The following is a 15,471-nucleotide window of genomic DNA, read 5'->3' on the forward strand; positions in this document are numbered from 1 at the left end:
GATGCCCTGTGTGTGAAAGGTCACTAGTTTGAATCCCCTTTCTTCTATCTTTACTGTATAGGGGGCTTACCCCCAACTTTCGCTTTTTTCTTTTATCAGAGCAACTACAGACTGTAAAAGCCAGCTGTAGTCACTCTGAGGGGGCTAGTTGTACGGGTAGCCCTACCGGCATACCGGTAGGACAACCCATAACAGCTGTATCATAGACATATACTCACAAGAAGCACCAAAGGTGCAGTCGGCATCCAGGGTTTACAATCCCAGTCGGCATTGCTCTGACATCATCTACCTATCAGAGCCGAAAGGGAGGATCCGGAACCAACGGGTAATAACCCGGGTCCTCCGTACAAATAACCCGTCTATATATACGGACCCCCATCAATGCCAAAGGTACGCAATTCCAGCCCAATCATTCTTATAAGCATTTATTACAGAGCTACCAGCATAATCTGACTTAAGCATCGGAGGGGTAATTCTCGGATCACCCCCGAGGCTAGTTAACGGTTTCACTGTGCAGGATCTAGTCAGCAATCTCAGTCGGAAGTCAGTCATCCCTTTCCTGTTCCAAGTCCGCTACCGGAACAATTGGTGCTAGAAGGAGGGGACCCCCACTTGTAAGCAGAACCCACAGCCAGGCACACACAAAAAAAAAAAAACCCCGGATCATCAAAAATCACCCTTGAAAATGGAGAGTACGCAGTCGGATTCGTACAAGAGAAGCAAAAAGCAGGCCTCGAAAGCAACCCCACAGAGTACACAGACGACAAAAACAACAACCCCATTGAAACCCACGCTGTTCTCGGTAGAACCAATAATAACACCCGTCAATGACCAACCCACCCCCCAGCTAGGGAGCCAGTCGGTAGTCAGCAAAACTACGACTGCAGCAACACCCTTACATGTCCTGGGATACTCAGTCGAGGACGACGACTCAGACGGAGAGCCCGAAAGCCCAGCCCAGGATGATACACAAATGCCGTCTGAACTCGCCAGTCAGTTCTCGGAGGAACAGTTGGCTACGGCAAGAGCGGTGATGGCCGCGTTGTCGGCCCTGAAGCCAGCGAGAAAAGCAAACACAGAACCCGCACCCAGGACAGTCATACACCAGACTACGGAAACACCAGTCGGCGAAAAACGGAAGAGACTGCCGATAAGAAACCTATTCGGAGAGCAGATCCTAGTGCAACAAGAACAACACCCCAATACAAACCAGGCGATTGCTCTGCGCAGTCGGCCAGAACCCATGGTCATCGAAGAGACAAGAGAAGCACCCTAGAGATACGCGCCGCGCCGTTACACCATCCAACCTGCAAACTCCCCCCTGTGCGCGGACATTCTGGAGGAACCAATGGAGAAATTGAAGTTCCCACTCTGCAAGTATGACGGATCCACAGATCCGGAGGTCCATTGCAACACATTTGAGCAACATATGATGCTGTATACAGATTCCGACGCCATGTGGTGCAAGGTATTTCCCTCAACGCTGCTGGGAGTGGCATCCGGCTGGTATAAGGGACTACCAAAGGGGTCGGTACATAATTATCGACAGTTAGAAGCAGAGTTCATGCTACGGTTCATCAGTCGGCAGCAGAGAAAGAAAACGTCAGGAGAACTGATGGCAGTCACCCAAAGAAGCGGAGAGTCCTTTACAGATTACCTCACCAGATTCAACAACGAGTCCACCAGCATACCAAACTTGCAACAAGAGATAGCTGTGGTGGCCCTGATGAGAGGAATGAACCACTGCGAGTTCAAAAAATACTTGGGAAGGAAATCCTTCACCGATCTGGGAAGCGCACTGATGAAGGCCCACGAATACATCAAAAGCGGCGAGCTGATGACAATCCCAAATCACTATCAGTCGACACCGACTAGAAATGCCGCACCAAGGCCGGTTCAGCCGGCGCAACAAAGTCAGAACAGGGGGTTCAGAAAGGATGAACAGAGGAAGGACCCAAGAGGGAGAGATTACCAGAAACAGTCAACCAGCATATACCCCACATTCCATGAATACACCCCATTGAACGCCCCAAGAGCCGCAATTTACAATATCAACAAGAACGAAAACTGGAAGAGGCCTCCACCAATGAGCGACAAACCCCGACCATAGTCGAAGTACTGTGCATTCCATGATGACTGTGGACACTATACGGAAGACTGCAGAGACTTGAAAGATAACATCGAGGATATGATCAGGAGAGGCTACCTGACACAATATAAAGCCCAACAGAACAACAACAACCAACAGAATAACAGTCGGCAAAGCAATAGCACAAACAACAGATTACCATCCACCCAAACACCACTCCGAATAGAGCAGAAGGCACCAGAAACCAGTCGGAGTGGGGAGGCTAGAAACAATGGCCAGAAGGGGCCGACAGTATGGGTCATATCCGGAGGACCGTGCCATGGAGGAACAATCAGTGGAGCCGGCAGAAGTCTGGGCGAACACCGCCACCTGATAAACTACCATAGCACCAGAAAATGGCCGGCACCCCAAGTCATGCCAAATATCTCATTCACCCCAGCCGACTGTCGCGGAATTATATACCCTCATGACGACCCACTGGTTTTGGGCCTCGAAATAGCAAACTTCCCAGTGAAACGAATACTGGTGGATGGAGGGAGTTTAGCGAACATTATCTTTTGGGAAGCCTTCGTTCAGCTGAAAATAGACGAGAAAGAGCTCACACGAGTCAACTATCCTGTGATAGGATTCTCCGGAGCCACAATCTTCCCGGAAGGTAGCATCAGGCTACCAGTGCAGATTGGAGAGGGAAGGACCGCAAGGGACCTAATGGTAGACTTCTTAGTATTCAAAGTGCCGGCTGCATACAACGTCATAGTGGGTCGGCCATTCATCCACGATGCACAGGCAGTGGTATCAACATACCATCTAACCATGATATACATGTCTAACTTTGAGAAGGCTGAGAGAATCCGAGGCAGTCAAGAGTCAGCAAGATCATGCTACTTGACGGCATTAAAAACACCAGGCCGACTGACCCCATCCAGGAATATAACAAGAGAGGCAGCAATGAAAAGACCGGCAAAAGGCCAAACTCCAAGATCGGAGGGCGAGCAATCTCTTTTGCTCAAGAAGGAGAAAAGGCAGAAAAAGGAGTCACCCACAATCGAAAGCATCGAAAAGGGGACTACTCTACCTAGGGTAGAGGCCGGAGGAGAATCGGAAGAAGTCGAGCTGGTAGAAGGAGAAACTGGCAGAACAGTGAAGATAGGAACCGACATTGACCCCCAGTTGCGGGTAAACATGATCGGTCTGTTGAGAGAACACGCGGATGTGTTCGCATTTTTCGCAGACGAAATGCCAGGTATAAGCCCAGAGGTAATCGAGCACCGACTGAATGTCGACAGAGCAGTCAGGCCGGTAAAACAAAAGGAAAGAAACTTCTCAACAGAAAAAAAATCAAGCAATACAGGAAGAGGTAGAAAAGTTGCTGGCAGCGGGATTTATTGAACCATGCGACTACCCAGAGTGGTTGGCCAACATCGTAATGGTTAAGAAGTCAAACGGCTCGTGGAGAATGTGCGTAGATTTCACAAACCTTAATAGAGCATGCCCGAAGGACTGCTACCCACTGCCAAGAATCGACAGGCTAGTCGACTCCACATCTGGCCATGCGCTGCTCAGTTTCCTTGACGCATTCTCCGGGTACCACCAAGTCAGCCTTGCAAAGGCCGGCAGGAGAAAAGCAGCATTCATCACTGAGGGGGGAGTATTCTGTTACAAGGCTATGCCGTTTGGGTTAAAGAACGCTGGGGCAACGTACCAAAAACTGGTCGACAGAGTGTTCGCAAACCAAAAAGGCCGCAACATTGAAGTATACGTCGACGACTCCATAGTGAAAAGCAAATTGGAGACCGACCATTTAGACGACCTCAGGGAAACGTTTGAAACTCTGCGCCGTTACCAAATGAAGCTGAACCCCAAGAAATGTGTGTTCGGAGTGAAATCGGGAAAATTCTTGGGTTTCCTTGTCAGCGAGAGAGGCATAGACGCAAACCCAGATAAGGTAGAAGCAATACTCAGTCTGCCCTAACCAAAAAGCATCAAAGATGTACAAAGGCTGACAGGAAGAATGGCAGCTCTGACAAGATTTGTTAGCAAATCAGCCGACAGGTCGATCCCATTTTTTAACACTCTTAAGCAGAACGAAAAATTCCGGTGGGGAGAAACTGAGGAAAGGGCCTTTGAGAAGGTAAAAGACCATCTTCGTGCTTTACCGACGATAGCCAGGCCGGAAGAGGGCGACAAGCTACAGTTGTATGTGTCCGCTTCAGCCCAAACCGTTGCTGCCGTACTAATCAGTGAAAAAGACAAAGTCTAGCAGCCGATATACTTTGTCAGCCACATTTTGAATCCGGCAGAAGCGAGATACTCGCTGATAGAGAAAGTGGCCTATGCAGTCCTGATAGCCGCCAGAAAGCTCAGACCATATTTTGATGCACATACCATACAAATTCTGACGAACTTCCCACTAGAGAAGTCTTTGCAAAAAATGGATACAGCCGGCAGGCTGTTGCGATGGGCAATAGAGCTGTCGGAGTACGATCTTGAGTTTCACCCGCGCAATGCAATAAAAGCACAAGCCTTGGCCGACTTCGTAGTTGAAGCATCCTATCAAGAGGATGAAACCAAAGCAGAATCCTGGGAAGTATCAGTAGACGGGTCAGCCGCTCAGTCGGGAGCGGGAGCCGGCGTTGTCATGACCTCTCCGACAGGAGGTAAGTTCGAATACGCAATCAGATTCACTTTCGCAGCTTCGAACAACGAAGCAGAATATGAAGCAGCCATTGCAGGGGTACAACTATGTTTGTTGGCAGACGCCAAGAGGATAGTAATGACAACAGATTCTCAGTTGGTGGCAAATCAGTTTTCGGGAGAGTATGAAACAAAAGAGCCGTCAATGCGGCGGTATCAAGAAAAACTGAAGACGCTGACAGCGAAATTAGAGGCTTTTGAGATCAAATTGGTCCCCATAGCGTTGAACATTGACGCAGACAGCCTAGCAAAACTGGCCAGTTCGAAAGCAATCGAGCTCAGCCGATCAGTAATGATAGAAATCATGCACAGAAGGAGTACGGAAGAAAAAAGAAAAGAAATAATGGTCATCATGGCAAACAAAGAGTGGTACGACGATATCTGGACGTACAAGACGACTGGAGTGCTCCCGGCCGATATCAGGGAGGCAAAGAAAATCAAAAAAGACATTTGCTGGTACGTCATATATCAGGGACAACTCTATAAAAGAGCATTCAGCCTCCCCCTGCTGCGGTGTTTGACGGCATACGAATCCGCAAGATTAATCGAAGAAATGCATGAAGGAATATGCGGAAACCATGTAGGAGGAAAAACACTCGCTTTGATCTGCCAAAGACAAGGTTACTACTGGCCAACCATGCTCGAAGACGCACAGAGCTACGTCAAGAAATGTGAAAAATGCCAGCTGTTTGCCCCAGTAATACGTATGCCAGCAAACGACTTGATGCCCATTCTGAATCCAATTCCATTCGCCCAGTGGGGAATGGATATTGTAGGACCCTTCACAACAGCCTCAGGAGGCAGGAAGTTCTTGATTGTTGCCGTCGATTAATTCACAAAATGGATTGAGGCCGAGCCGGTAGCAAAGATAACAGCCAACCAGGTACGGAAGTTCATCTGGAAAAACATCATAACAAGGTTTGGAATACCGACAACAATAGTATTCGACCATGGATGCCAGTTCGACTGCGAACCTATACGAGCATTCTTGGCAGACTACCGGATCAAGTTCGCATACGCTTCAGTCTGCCACCCACAGAGCAACGGGCAAGCCGAGGCTGCAAACAAACAAATACTCGTAGCCCTTAAGAAAAAGCTGGATGAGTTCAAGGGCAAGTGGGCAGACACAGTCCCAGAGGTTCTATGGGGTAACAGAACGACGGTTAAAGAAGCAACGGGAGAGAGCCCTTTCAAACTATGCTTCGGATCAGAAGCAGTCATACCAGCTGAAGTAGCACTACTCACCTTCCGCATCCAGCATTATGAAGAACAGGGAAACGACAGCTTACTCAGACACCAGCTGGATTTCTTACCAGAGGTCAGACTGCAGGCGGAAATTAAGTCGGCCGCATACAAGAACAGAATGAGCAGGGCCTACAACAAGCGAGTAAAGCATAGGAATCTAGAGGTAGGCAACCTTGTACTTCGCCGGACGGCAGCAACCGGCAAAGCTCAAAAACAAGGAAAACTGACTACAAATTGGGAAGGGCCCTACCAGATATGGGAAGAAGTGGTAGCTGGATCATACAGACTAATGGAGATGGATGGAACACCGCTGAAGAACTCATGGAACGCAGATGCTTTAAGAAAATTCCATGTATGAAGTTGTATGAAAACATGATGTAGTAGGGCCGACAGTGCCATATTTTGAAATCTAATATATGAGCTACAAGTATATTCCAGGTAAACTATACGGCATAAACAAAACAAAATAAAAGGTTGAGCACATTGGCTCAGTCAGCAATGTTGCAAGATACGACAAAACGAAATAAAAGGTTGAGCACATTGGCTCAGTCAGCAATGTTGCAAGATACGACAAAACGAAATAAAAGGTTGAGCACATTGGCTCAGTCAGCAATGTTGCAAGATACGACAAAACGAAATAAAAGGTTGAGCACATTGGCTCAGTCAGCAATGTGGCAAGATACGACAAAACGAAATCGAAGGTTGAGCACATTTGCTCAGTCAGCAATGTTGCAAGATACGACAAAACGAAATAAAAGGTTGAGCACATTGGCTCAGTCAGCAATGATGCAAGATACGATATAAACTAAATCGAAGGTTGAGCACATTGGCTCAGTCAGCAATGATGCAAGATACGATATAAACTAAATCGAAGGTTGAGCACATTGGCTCAGTCAGCAATGATGCAAGATACGATATAAATTAAATCGAAGGTTGAGCACATTGGCTCAGTCAGCAATGATGCAAGATACGATATAAATGAAATCTAAGGGTGAGCACATTGGCTCAGTCAGCAACGAGGCAAAATACGACATAAACAAATGCAAAGGTTGAACACATGGGCCCAGTCGACAAAGAGGCAAGATGCGATATATAATAAAATCAAAGGCAAGAAGACGCCACTACGTGACAAATTGAATAAAATAAAACAAGTGAATAATCCATCAAGTGCATCACATAAATGTTAAACAAACACAGGGACGACAACCACCACCCAAAAATAACTAAATGCGGAGTGAGTAGCTGCTAAAAGGCACAAACATACGCCTCAGACGGCGCAGTCAAGACGAAAATAACGTTCTTGAAACAGTTAATACACGGCAAAAGACAAAGTGCCACAAACAGCTAAGAGGTACCAAAAAAGGAAATTGTTTATAAATTACATCCGCTAAATGATATTCAAAAACTACCAACAGACATTAGCAAGTATGAGGCCGGAAAAAACTGTTGGAAGAGCCACAGGAAGAGCCTGGTGATGACTGCCAAGACCGTCAAGCTGAGCCGTCTGCATCACTCCAGTAAGCAGACTCAGGAATCTCTCTGTCTGGCAGAAGGCGAGGGTCAGCATTTTGAATGACGATGTCTGGGAAGGTCTGGGTCTCCATGCCAGTCGGATCAACATGGCCACCCTCTTCATAGGATCCCTCCACCTTACCTCAGGCAGCCTCAGTCAGCGTCAAGGCTTTGACGGCACAACGATGGGCTGCAGTCCACCCACCATTGTAGCGCCCCTTCATTTCCTCGCAGTAGAAGTCAGACTTCATAAATTTCTGCACAGATTTCAGCGCCACAGCCTTGCGATCATCCTTAGCAGCTTTTTCAGCATCCTGAGCCGCCTGCAGCGCCGCATCCAGCTTAATCTGCAGCTCAGCCGTCTTCTGCTCTTCGGCCGTCAACTTGGCTGGAAGAAGCTCTAGTTCAGCTTTCCTCTTGCCTGCTGCAATAACATCCAGCTCAAGTCTCGCAATCTCCTTCCGGCAGTCACCTTCAGTCTTGACCGATTCAACAAGGTCAGTCTGAAGCTTCTCTTTCTCAGCTTGCGATCGTTTTAAACGACGCTGATAGCTCCGATAGCACTCCACAAGCTCGGTAGCAGATTGCGTCACCTGAAAGAAAAAATCGCTCAGAGCCGAAAATAAAAGCAAGTATAAAAAACAAGCAAGTCAGAGAGGAAAGTAAAATACCGAGTACAGGTCATGCATCAACTGTGCAGCCGGCGTCTCAATCTCCTGGGGTATACCATCGGCGGGTGTAACAACTTGGCGCAGAGACCGGTAGCCCAGTGTACCTCCGTCTTTGGGACGGTCAAAAAGGATGGACTCACCCCTTAGAACATCACTCTGCGGCTGCCAGTGCTCTTCAGCATGACCGGGAGCAACAGCTAGACCGGCAAGAGTATCCGGAGACAGCACAACAGTTTTGTCCTCAATAAACCCCCCAGAACGAACTATAACCCCATACTTAGAGGCCGAACTGGCAGACCGGTTCATGGAAGGACTATGCCTCGACACAGGCACAGGATGGATCGGATCGCTAATCAAATCGCTCAACACCTGCTTCCGGTTCAGTTTGGACAACAGGTCGACATCCAAAATCTCAACCGACTGAGCAGGCTGTTCAGCGATCTTCGTTCCAGCGCCAGATGTCTGCAAGGGCTTGTCGACGCTGGCGTAGACGTCTTTCACCTTCTCCTGCGCTGTCTTCGCAGCGTCATTTTTCGACCGTTTGGGAGAATTGGCCTTCGCTTGGCTTGAAGACCTCTTCCGCGTAGCATGTCCCCCACGACCGGTAGGAAGAGAAGCAAACCTGCCAGTAGTCATTTCGTCTTGGTCGGAGGATGTAGCTTGGTCAGCTGCCGGAACCTTTGTTCGAACAACGCGAGGAACAACACCTCGGTCCACAACGGCAGAAGGAGTCACAAAGCTGGCTGGCCGACCACGACAAGCTTTCGCGCAGAAGGTAGCAACAGTGTAATACTTCTCTGCAGGAGCCGCCAGACACTTTTCAACAACCCTCCAATTCTTATCAAGGCCGAGTGAAGCCTTGTTTAAAAGATGGTGCCCTGAGAAAAAAGAATGAGGAAGTCAGGAAAAAATTTAACAAACGCAAAACGACACAACAGAGATCCAAGAAGTATAAACAAGTACAACAGATAAAGAGTGCAAGCAAACGACTGCATTTACCAAGGGGATGTGTAGGTGCAAGACCGACTGCACCCAATGCGGCAGGACTAAGAATATAACCGACAGGAGGAAGCCAGAAAGCCGGCAAGGTTTTAGGCTTAGACAGCCCAACGTCGACATAATCAACCAGCAGCCTGTCGTACGCACGTTGCTCTTGGGGCCCAAGGTCGGCTTGGTAAAATTGTTCCATCCTAGGTTTAGGCTGGTAGAAAGTACGCCGAAGGGGGTAGTCTTCGGGAACAGCCATGAAATAGAAGTGGTCCTTCCAGTCCTTGCAGCTGGAGAGTCGGGGACTCACAGTCTGACGCTGACTCTTGGTAAAGATCGTCCACCAGGCGGTATCTTTCCCATCACGCTTCAGCCAGTGCAGTTTTTTGAAAAGGTTGAGGGTCAAGGGCCACTGTTTGAATGAAAACAGCCAGGTGTACGCAACCAGATTGCGAATAACTATGGGTGATAACTGAACGAGGCCGACATTCTAGGCCCGCAGAACCTTCTCAATGAATGGGTGCAAGGGAAAGCGCAACCCATAGTCGAACATTTTCGTGTACACAACGACATGGCCTTCAGGGCAGTCGGCCACCGTTTGCCCTTCTTTCGGCACAGTCAGCCTGTAGCCCTCAAGTAAACCCAAAAAACGACCACCAACCTCAGAATGCCGGTTGGCAATGGCCTCTTTTACAAAGTCACCATCTATCTCAGCGGTGAGGGCAGCAGAATCATTAGGGGGAGGGGCCGGAACCAAGAACGCAGCGGCCTCACCTTCAAAATTCACATCGGCGTCCAAGGCCTCTTCTTCAAACACTTGCTGCAAGATCGCAGCATCCTCCTCATCTTCATCAGAGTCGGCAATGGGCGGCGCCCTTAACCCAGGAGACCCAGACTCAGAAGACTCCAGTATGGAGTCGCCAGGGGTGGAAGGCACATCACCACTACCGGCGGAATTAGCCTCACCCGCATCATGGACGGCAGGCTCCTTCCCGGCCCGTCGATTACTTGTAGACGGTTCGGCGTCTGACGGCATGGCCCTAGAAACATATATATTGCCGATGTTAGTACCGTACTCCCCAAGACCAGAGCCGCCAGGCTGAGTAAATTCCCGATAATCCCGCAAATGGTACCTAACCGAAATCGGATCTACGTCTAAAATCGGCTCCCCAGCCGGCACGTTATGCTCATTCGGCCTAAGCTCTCTCTCCATTCGTGCCCGCAGGCCATGTAACTGTTGTGAGCGAGTAAACTGATCCGCAGTCATGGGTATAAAAGGGTCGGTAACAGGATTCCCACCCATAAACTGCGCAAAAGGAGGTGGCGTGTTCGATTTTATCCCCCACCCAGTATTCTTAGCATTACTACCGGCCGTATTCCCGTCCATATTCAGTTCTATGCCAGAATCGCTACTTGTGTCTGACAGGTCTATCACGTTACCAACCCCAACCCTACCAGTCATATTTTGGCTACCCCCACTCAAAACGCATGCAAGCAAAAACAGAAACACCCGACAAAAAGAGAAAGTAAGGCCAGAAACCGTACCTAATTCTGGAAATTCACTCTCAAACAGCTGCAAGGTCCCTCAAACAACCCAACTGAAAGAACAACATGAGAAAGTCAGACAGCCAAACCCTAATAAAACAACGGACAACCTAAAAAACCAGACCAAGTTCGAAACTTACCAAGAGAAACAACCAAAACCCAACGGAGAAGTACGGCAGGAAGAGACGGACACAAATTAGTAAGAAAAACAAGAGAGAGAAAGAGAGCAAATTGGCAGCGCGAGAAAGTTTGCAAAGGAAAATGAGAAGGAGCGGAAATGAAGAGAAAAGAAGAAACGGTTACTTAAAGGAGCGAAAGGAAGTTGAAACGACAAGAAGCAGATCTGGGCGGTTGAAAATATCACAACTCCCCACACTTGCCGGATGGCCGACACATGTCCAAAACACTTTTCAAATCTCCCGCCACGCGTATAAGGAAAAATGAACCGTCGCCACGTGTCAGTCAAAGGGGGCTAGTCGGCCTAAAAAGTTAAGGGGGCTAGTCAGCCTAAAAACTCAAGGGGGCTAGTCAGCCTAAAAAGCCAAGGGGGCTAGTCAGCCTAAAAAGCCAAGGGGGCTAGTCAGCCTAGAAACTCAAGGGGGCTAGTCAGCCTAAAAAAAAAAAAAAAAAAAAAAAAAAAAAAAAACTCAAGGGGGCTGGTCATTCAAAGAAATCAAAGATAACAGGCAGCCAAGAGAATCAAACACAAACATGGGCAGCCGACATACAGAAAACTATCCACTTAAAGCGATCAATCCTTGTCCTAATGGGGGCTAGTCGTGACATCAGAACAAGTATCGAGCTAAAAACCGCATTGTAAAACGGCCATCTACAAGACAATCACACCCATGGGGTGTTGATCGTCCCCAAGGGGGCTAGTTGTATAGGGGGCTTACCCCCAACTTTCGCTTTTTTCTTTTATCAGAGCAACTACAGACTGTAAAAGCCAGCTGTAGTCACTCTGAGGGGGCTAGTTGTACGGGTAGCCCTACCGGCATACCGGTAGGACAACCCATAACAGCTGTATCATAGACATATACTCACAAGAAGCACCAAAGGTGCAGTCGGCATCCAGGGTTTACAATCCCAGTCGGCATTGCTCTGACATCATCTACCTATCAGAGCCGAAAGGGAGGATCCGGAACCAACGGGTAATAACCCGGGTCCTCCGTACAAATAACCCGTCTATATATACGGACCCCCATCAATGCCAAAGGTACGCAATTCCAGCCCAATCATTCTTATAAGCATTTATTACAGAGCTACCAGCATAATCTGACTTAAGCATCGGAGGGGTAATTCTCGGATCACCCCCGAGGCTAGTTAACGGTTTCACTGTGCAGGATCCAGTCAGCAATCTCAGTCGGAAGTCAGTCATCCCTTTCCTGTTCCAAGTCCACTACCGGAACAATTACTAATAACGTATATGTGCCACATGAAACTCTTTTCTTCACTAGAACATGCTATGTCATCTCCTTATCAAAGGATATGTACAACCAAAAGTTCTTATAATAGGATTTGAATATGAGACCTGTCACATTCAAAGTAGTTGTCTTACTATCTTAGCCAACCATGAGATATTTTTTTTTCCACATAAATATATGTAACTTGAAACGTCAAATTGTATAGTTTACACTATTAATTTACCTATTACACACCACAATATATGATATTCTAAGTAGTAAACATCGTCCGGGGCTAAACACTAGTTTGTAATTTATAATACGCTTAGTGGCTCATTCGCAACTACAAGAAACACACGGGGTAATGACAACCGTTTTCTCAGTAGGGATTAATTAATGCTAATGTTAGCGTGAGCTAATAAACCAACCCACCAATTGTTTCACATGGCCAAACACCTAAATGGTTCACATGTGACTCTATAGTACTAGTATATTATAGCGGCCTTGGCCCTTAGTCCCCTCACCCAATAGTTCATTGCCTTTTAAGTTTTAACCTCAAAGCCATCAAGAGAAAGAGAGAGAAGCTAAGAAGATGAACTTCAAGAAAACAAAATCCTTAATTACCTCATTATTGTTGCTAATCATGGGGTTTAGCATAATGGCAAGAAAATGCAATGCAACAACATTCCAAGAGTGTTATATACCATGTTACATACTTTGTGCTATTCAACCAACTCACACTCTTTCTTATTGTGCCTTTGAGTGTCTTAGGGATTGTATTATCCCTACTAACAATACTCATGTCACTTCCTTCCATTTTTGCAATCTTGGGTGTGCTTCTTCTCATTGCACCAATATTAGCACCCTCAAAAAACCAGGTATATACTTTTTTTACTTTAAAGTCGGGTTTTTTCTTTTTTATTTGGTACGTGTTATAAACACTGAAAGAAAAATAACGTTAATGTCCCCATAATAAATGAGAATTGACCTTTAATCATATAGACACGTAGTAGTTAAAGTAAGGGGTTTTTGAATTAAGGGTTCCTTATTTAGTGTTCGAGCTGTGTTTTTTCTTCGATCTTCTTCCGTGGTAGTGATTATGGACTTATATCGTATGTTTTTCTGTTATTATGGGACATGCGGTATGTTTTTGTTTCCAATCGAGTCTAAGTAATGTCAATAGGTACATTTTTTTTAATTTTATTTTGTGGGATGGATATCTAACCAAATAGCGTTTTGATTGAACTTACAGGTGGAAAGGAAGTAGAAGGCTGTGTTAGATCTTGCAACGGAGTTTGTGAGAAGAACTACTTGAATAACGTGACTCCATAAGTCAATAACAAGTCTTTTCTTGATGCTTATAATTAATTCATTTTGCTTAATTTATCTATTTTTTTTCCCTTTTTATAGAAAATGGAAAAGGGTAAGAATTTAACGTTGGATTTGGGTAGTGTGTGACTGTTGCTCGTGATTCTATAATTAAATGTAACGCAACTGTTGTTATTTTGTCAACGTAACTTCTTGAGTTACTTAATTTCTATGATTAAGTGGAAATTTAAGTATTCTCTCCGTCTCTTTTTGTTCTTTTTGTTTGGTAATTTTCACGTGTTTTAACAATTAATTAATTTGCATCGAGATTCCCCAATGCTTTTATTTAACAAGATAAATTACATTTATTTATAATGTTTTCACTTTTATCAAAATTCTTATATTGGGAAATGAGAAAAATTTAATGCCCCAATGGAAAAATGTGAAATATTAAATGACCTAATAAATTTAATTGGTTAAAATAATAATTGGACACAAATTTTGAGAGAATACTAAGTCATTTATGTGATAATATAAAAGGAAATGTAAAGAACATTTTGAAATACCCAAAATGAAAAACGTAAAGAACAAAAAGAGACGGAAGGAATACGTACAAACTTTCTCCTACAATTGTTCCATGGATGATGTTGTGTTACTGTTACACTAAAACAAGATCGCTCTATGACCAATGGCATTTAAAAAAACATAGCATAAAGAATCAATTAACTTGTTTATCTAAGATTTGTATTATAAAGTCCCATGTATAATATATATGTAAAAATCATGTTCTAAAACATTACCTATAAGCAAAGATTATTGATCTTTGCAAGCACCGTAGAGATCTTCGAAAAACATCTCGTAAAGAATCAATTTCAATTCATAGCTAATTTATAATCCATTGCACTAAAAATAATTGTGTTATTTTGCGCGTAACGAAGTTCTAAACTGGAGTACTAAATAGAAGCAAGGATTGTTGATCTTAATTTGTGATATACTTATATTATGGTAGATTAGCCTTAGCGTACAAATATTTGGTAATTACAAGGGGATCACATAAAAGAGACAAATAAAAGTACAATGTGTGAAATATAAAGGATTTGTTTACATGTGGGTGTTAGACCCGTGATGAAAGAATGATAGTGCATTTTTGTTTTGTAATGTTTTATAATTCTAAGTTTCCTATTTCGGGGAAAGGAAAAGCAGTCACGGGCGGGCGCATACAATTTGACAGAATGATCCATAGATACACAAATTAAGCTTTCTACCAATTGAGGTTGACAATAGTGGTTAAGGGACTCTTGTTCTTTAACTAAGGTCTTGGGTTCGAGGCTTGGGAATGGAAAAATTCTCAACTGGGAGGGATGCTGCTAGAGCTGTCAAAACAGGTTATCGGGTCGGGTTTGGGTAAGGTCATCTCGGGTCTCGGGTCATGATCAGGTTGGATCGTGCCGGGTCAATATTTCATTCGGGTTGAGTTCGGGTTCGGTCGGGTTGATTTCAGGTCGGGTCATAACTGATTTTTTCCTATCCCGGGTTCAGGTCGGGTTCGGGTCGGGTTACATTTCGATCAGGTTTTATTTCGGGTTCAGGTCTTATCGGGTCGGGTTTAAGTCGGTTTGTAGCAGATAATTTCGGGTTCGGGTTTTATCGAGTCGGGTTTAAGTCGGTTTGCAACACAATTATTTTCGGGTTCGGGTCTTAGTTTGGATCGGATAATAATCAGATCAAATAGAATTCAGATCGGGTCACTCTGAGGGACGTGTCAAACTCGGGTGTGATAATTAACCTATACATTTTAATTATTTTATATTCTAAAAAAATTTGTTTAACTTATTTTAGAGTTAAAATTTTCAATATCTAGCAATAAATAATTAAAATAGATTTATCAATGAAGTTAATATTTGGTCGTGTCATTGATAACTCGGGTAAATCGGGTAGCGGGTTGTCACAGGTCGGGTCAATAGCAGGTTTCATCGAGTTACAATCGATTTCGGGTTGACATCGGGTCGGGTATCGA

The 15,471-nt window shown here is 45.3% G+C and overlaps 3 protein-coding genes across 3 annotated transcripts; all 3 read left to right on the forward strand.

Annotated features, from left to right (window-relative positions):
* The first annotated feature begins 1,348 nt into the window (after positions 1-1,348).
* Positions 1,349-2,110, forward strand: LOC130465482 (uncharacterized). Its single transcript, XM_056834256.1, has one exon. The coding sequence runs from the start codon at positions 1,349-1,351 to the stop codon at positions 2,108-2,110; it is 762 nt and encodes a 253-aa protein (XP_056690234.1).
* Positions 2,111-4,520: 2,410 nt separating this feature from the next.
* LOC130465483 (uncharacterized) lies at positions 4,521-6,386 on the forward strand. Its single transcript, XM_056834257.1, has 2 exons — positions 4,521-5,583; positions 5,779-6,386. Exons 1-2 carry the CDS (start codon positions 4,521-4,523, stop codon positions 6,384-6,386), a joined length of 1,671 nt encoding a protein of 556 aa, XP_056690235.1.
* A 6,270-nt stretch (positions 6,387-12,656) lies between these two features.
* On the forward strand, positions 12,657-13,706 carry LOC110801658 (thionin-like protein 2). The gene is made up of 2 exons (XM_056834747.1): positions 12,657-13,024; positions 13,399-13,706. The coding sequence occupies exons 1-2, from the start codon at positions 12,739-12,741 to the stop codon at positions 13,476-13,478; spliced, it is 366 nt and encodes a 121-aa protein (XP_056690725.1). The 5' UTR covers positions 12,657-12,738; the 3' UTR covers positions 13,479-13,706.
* The last annotated feature ends 1,765 nt before the right edge of the window (positions 13,707-15,471 follow it).

This window comes from Spinacia oleracea, chromosome 1, assembly GCF_020520425.1.
Source record: "Spinacia oleracea cultivar Varoflay chromosome 1, BTI_SOV_V1, whole genome shotgun sequence".
Classification (NCBI taxonomy): Eukaryota; Viridiplantae; Streptophyta; class Magnoliopsida; order Caryophyllales; family Amaranthaceae; genus Spinacia; species Spinacia oleracea.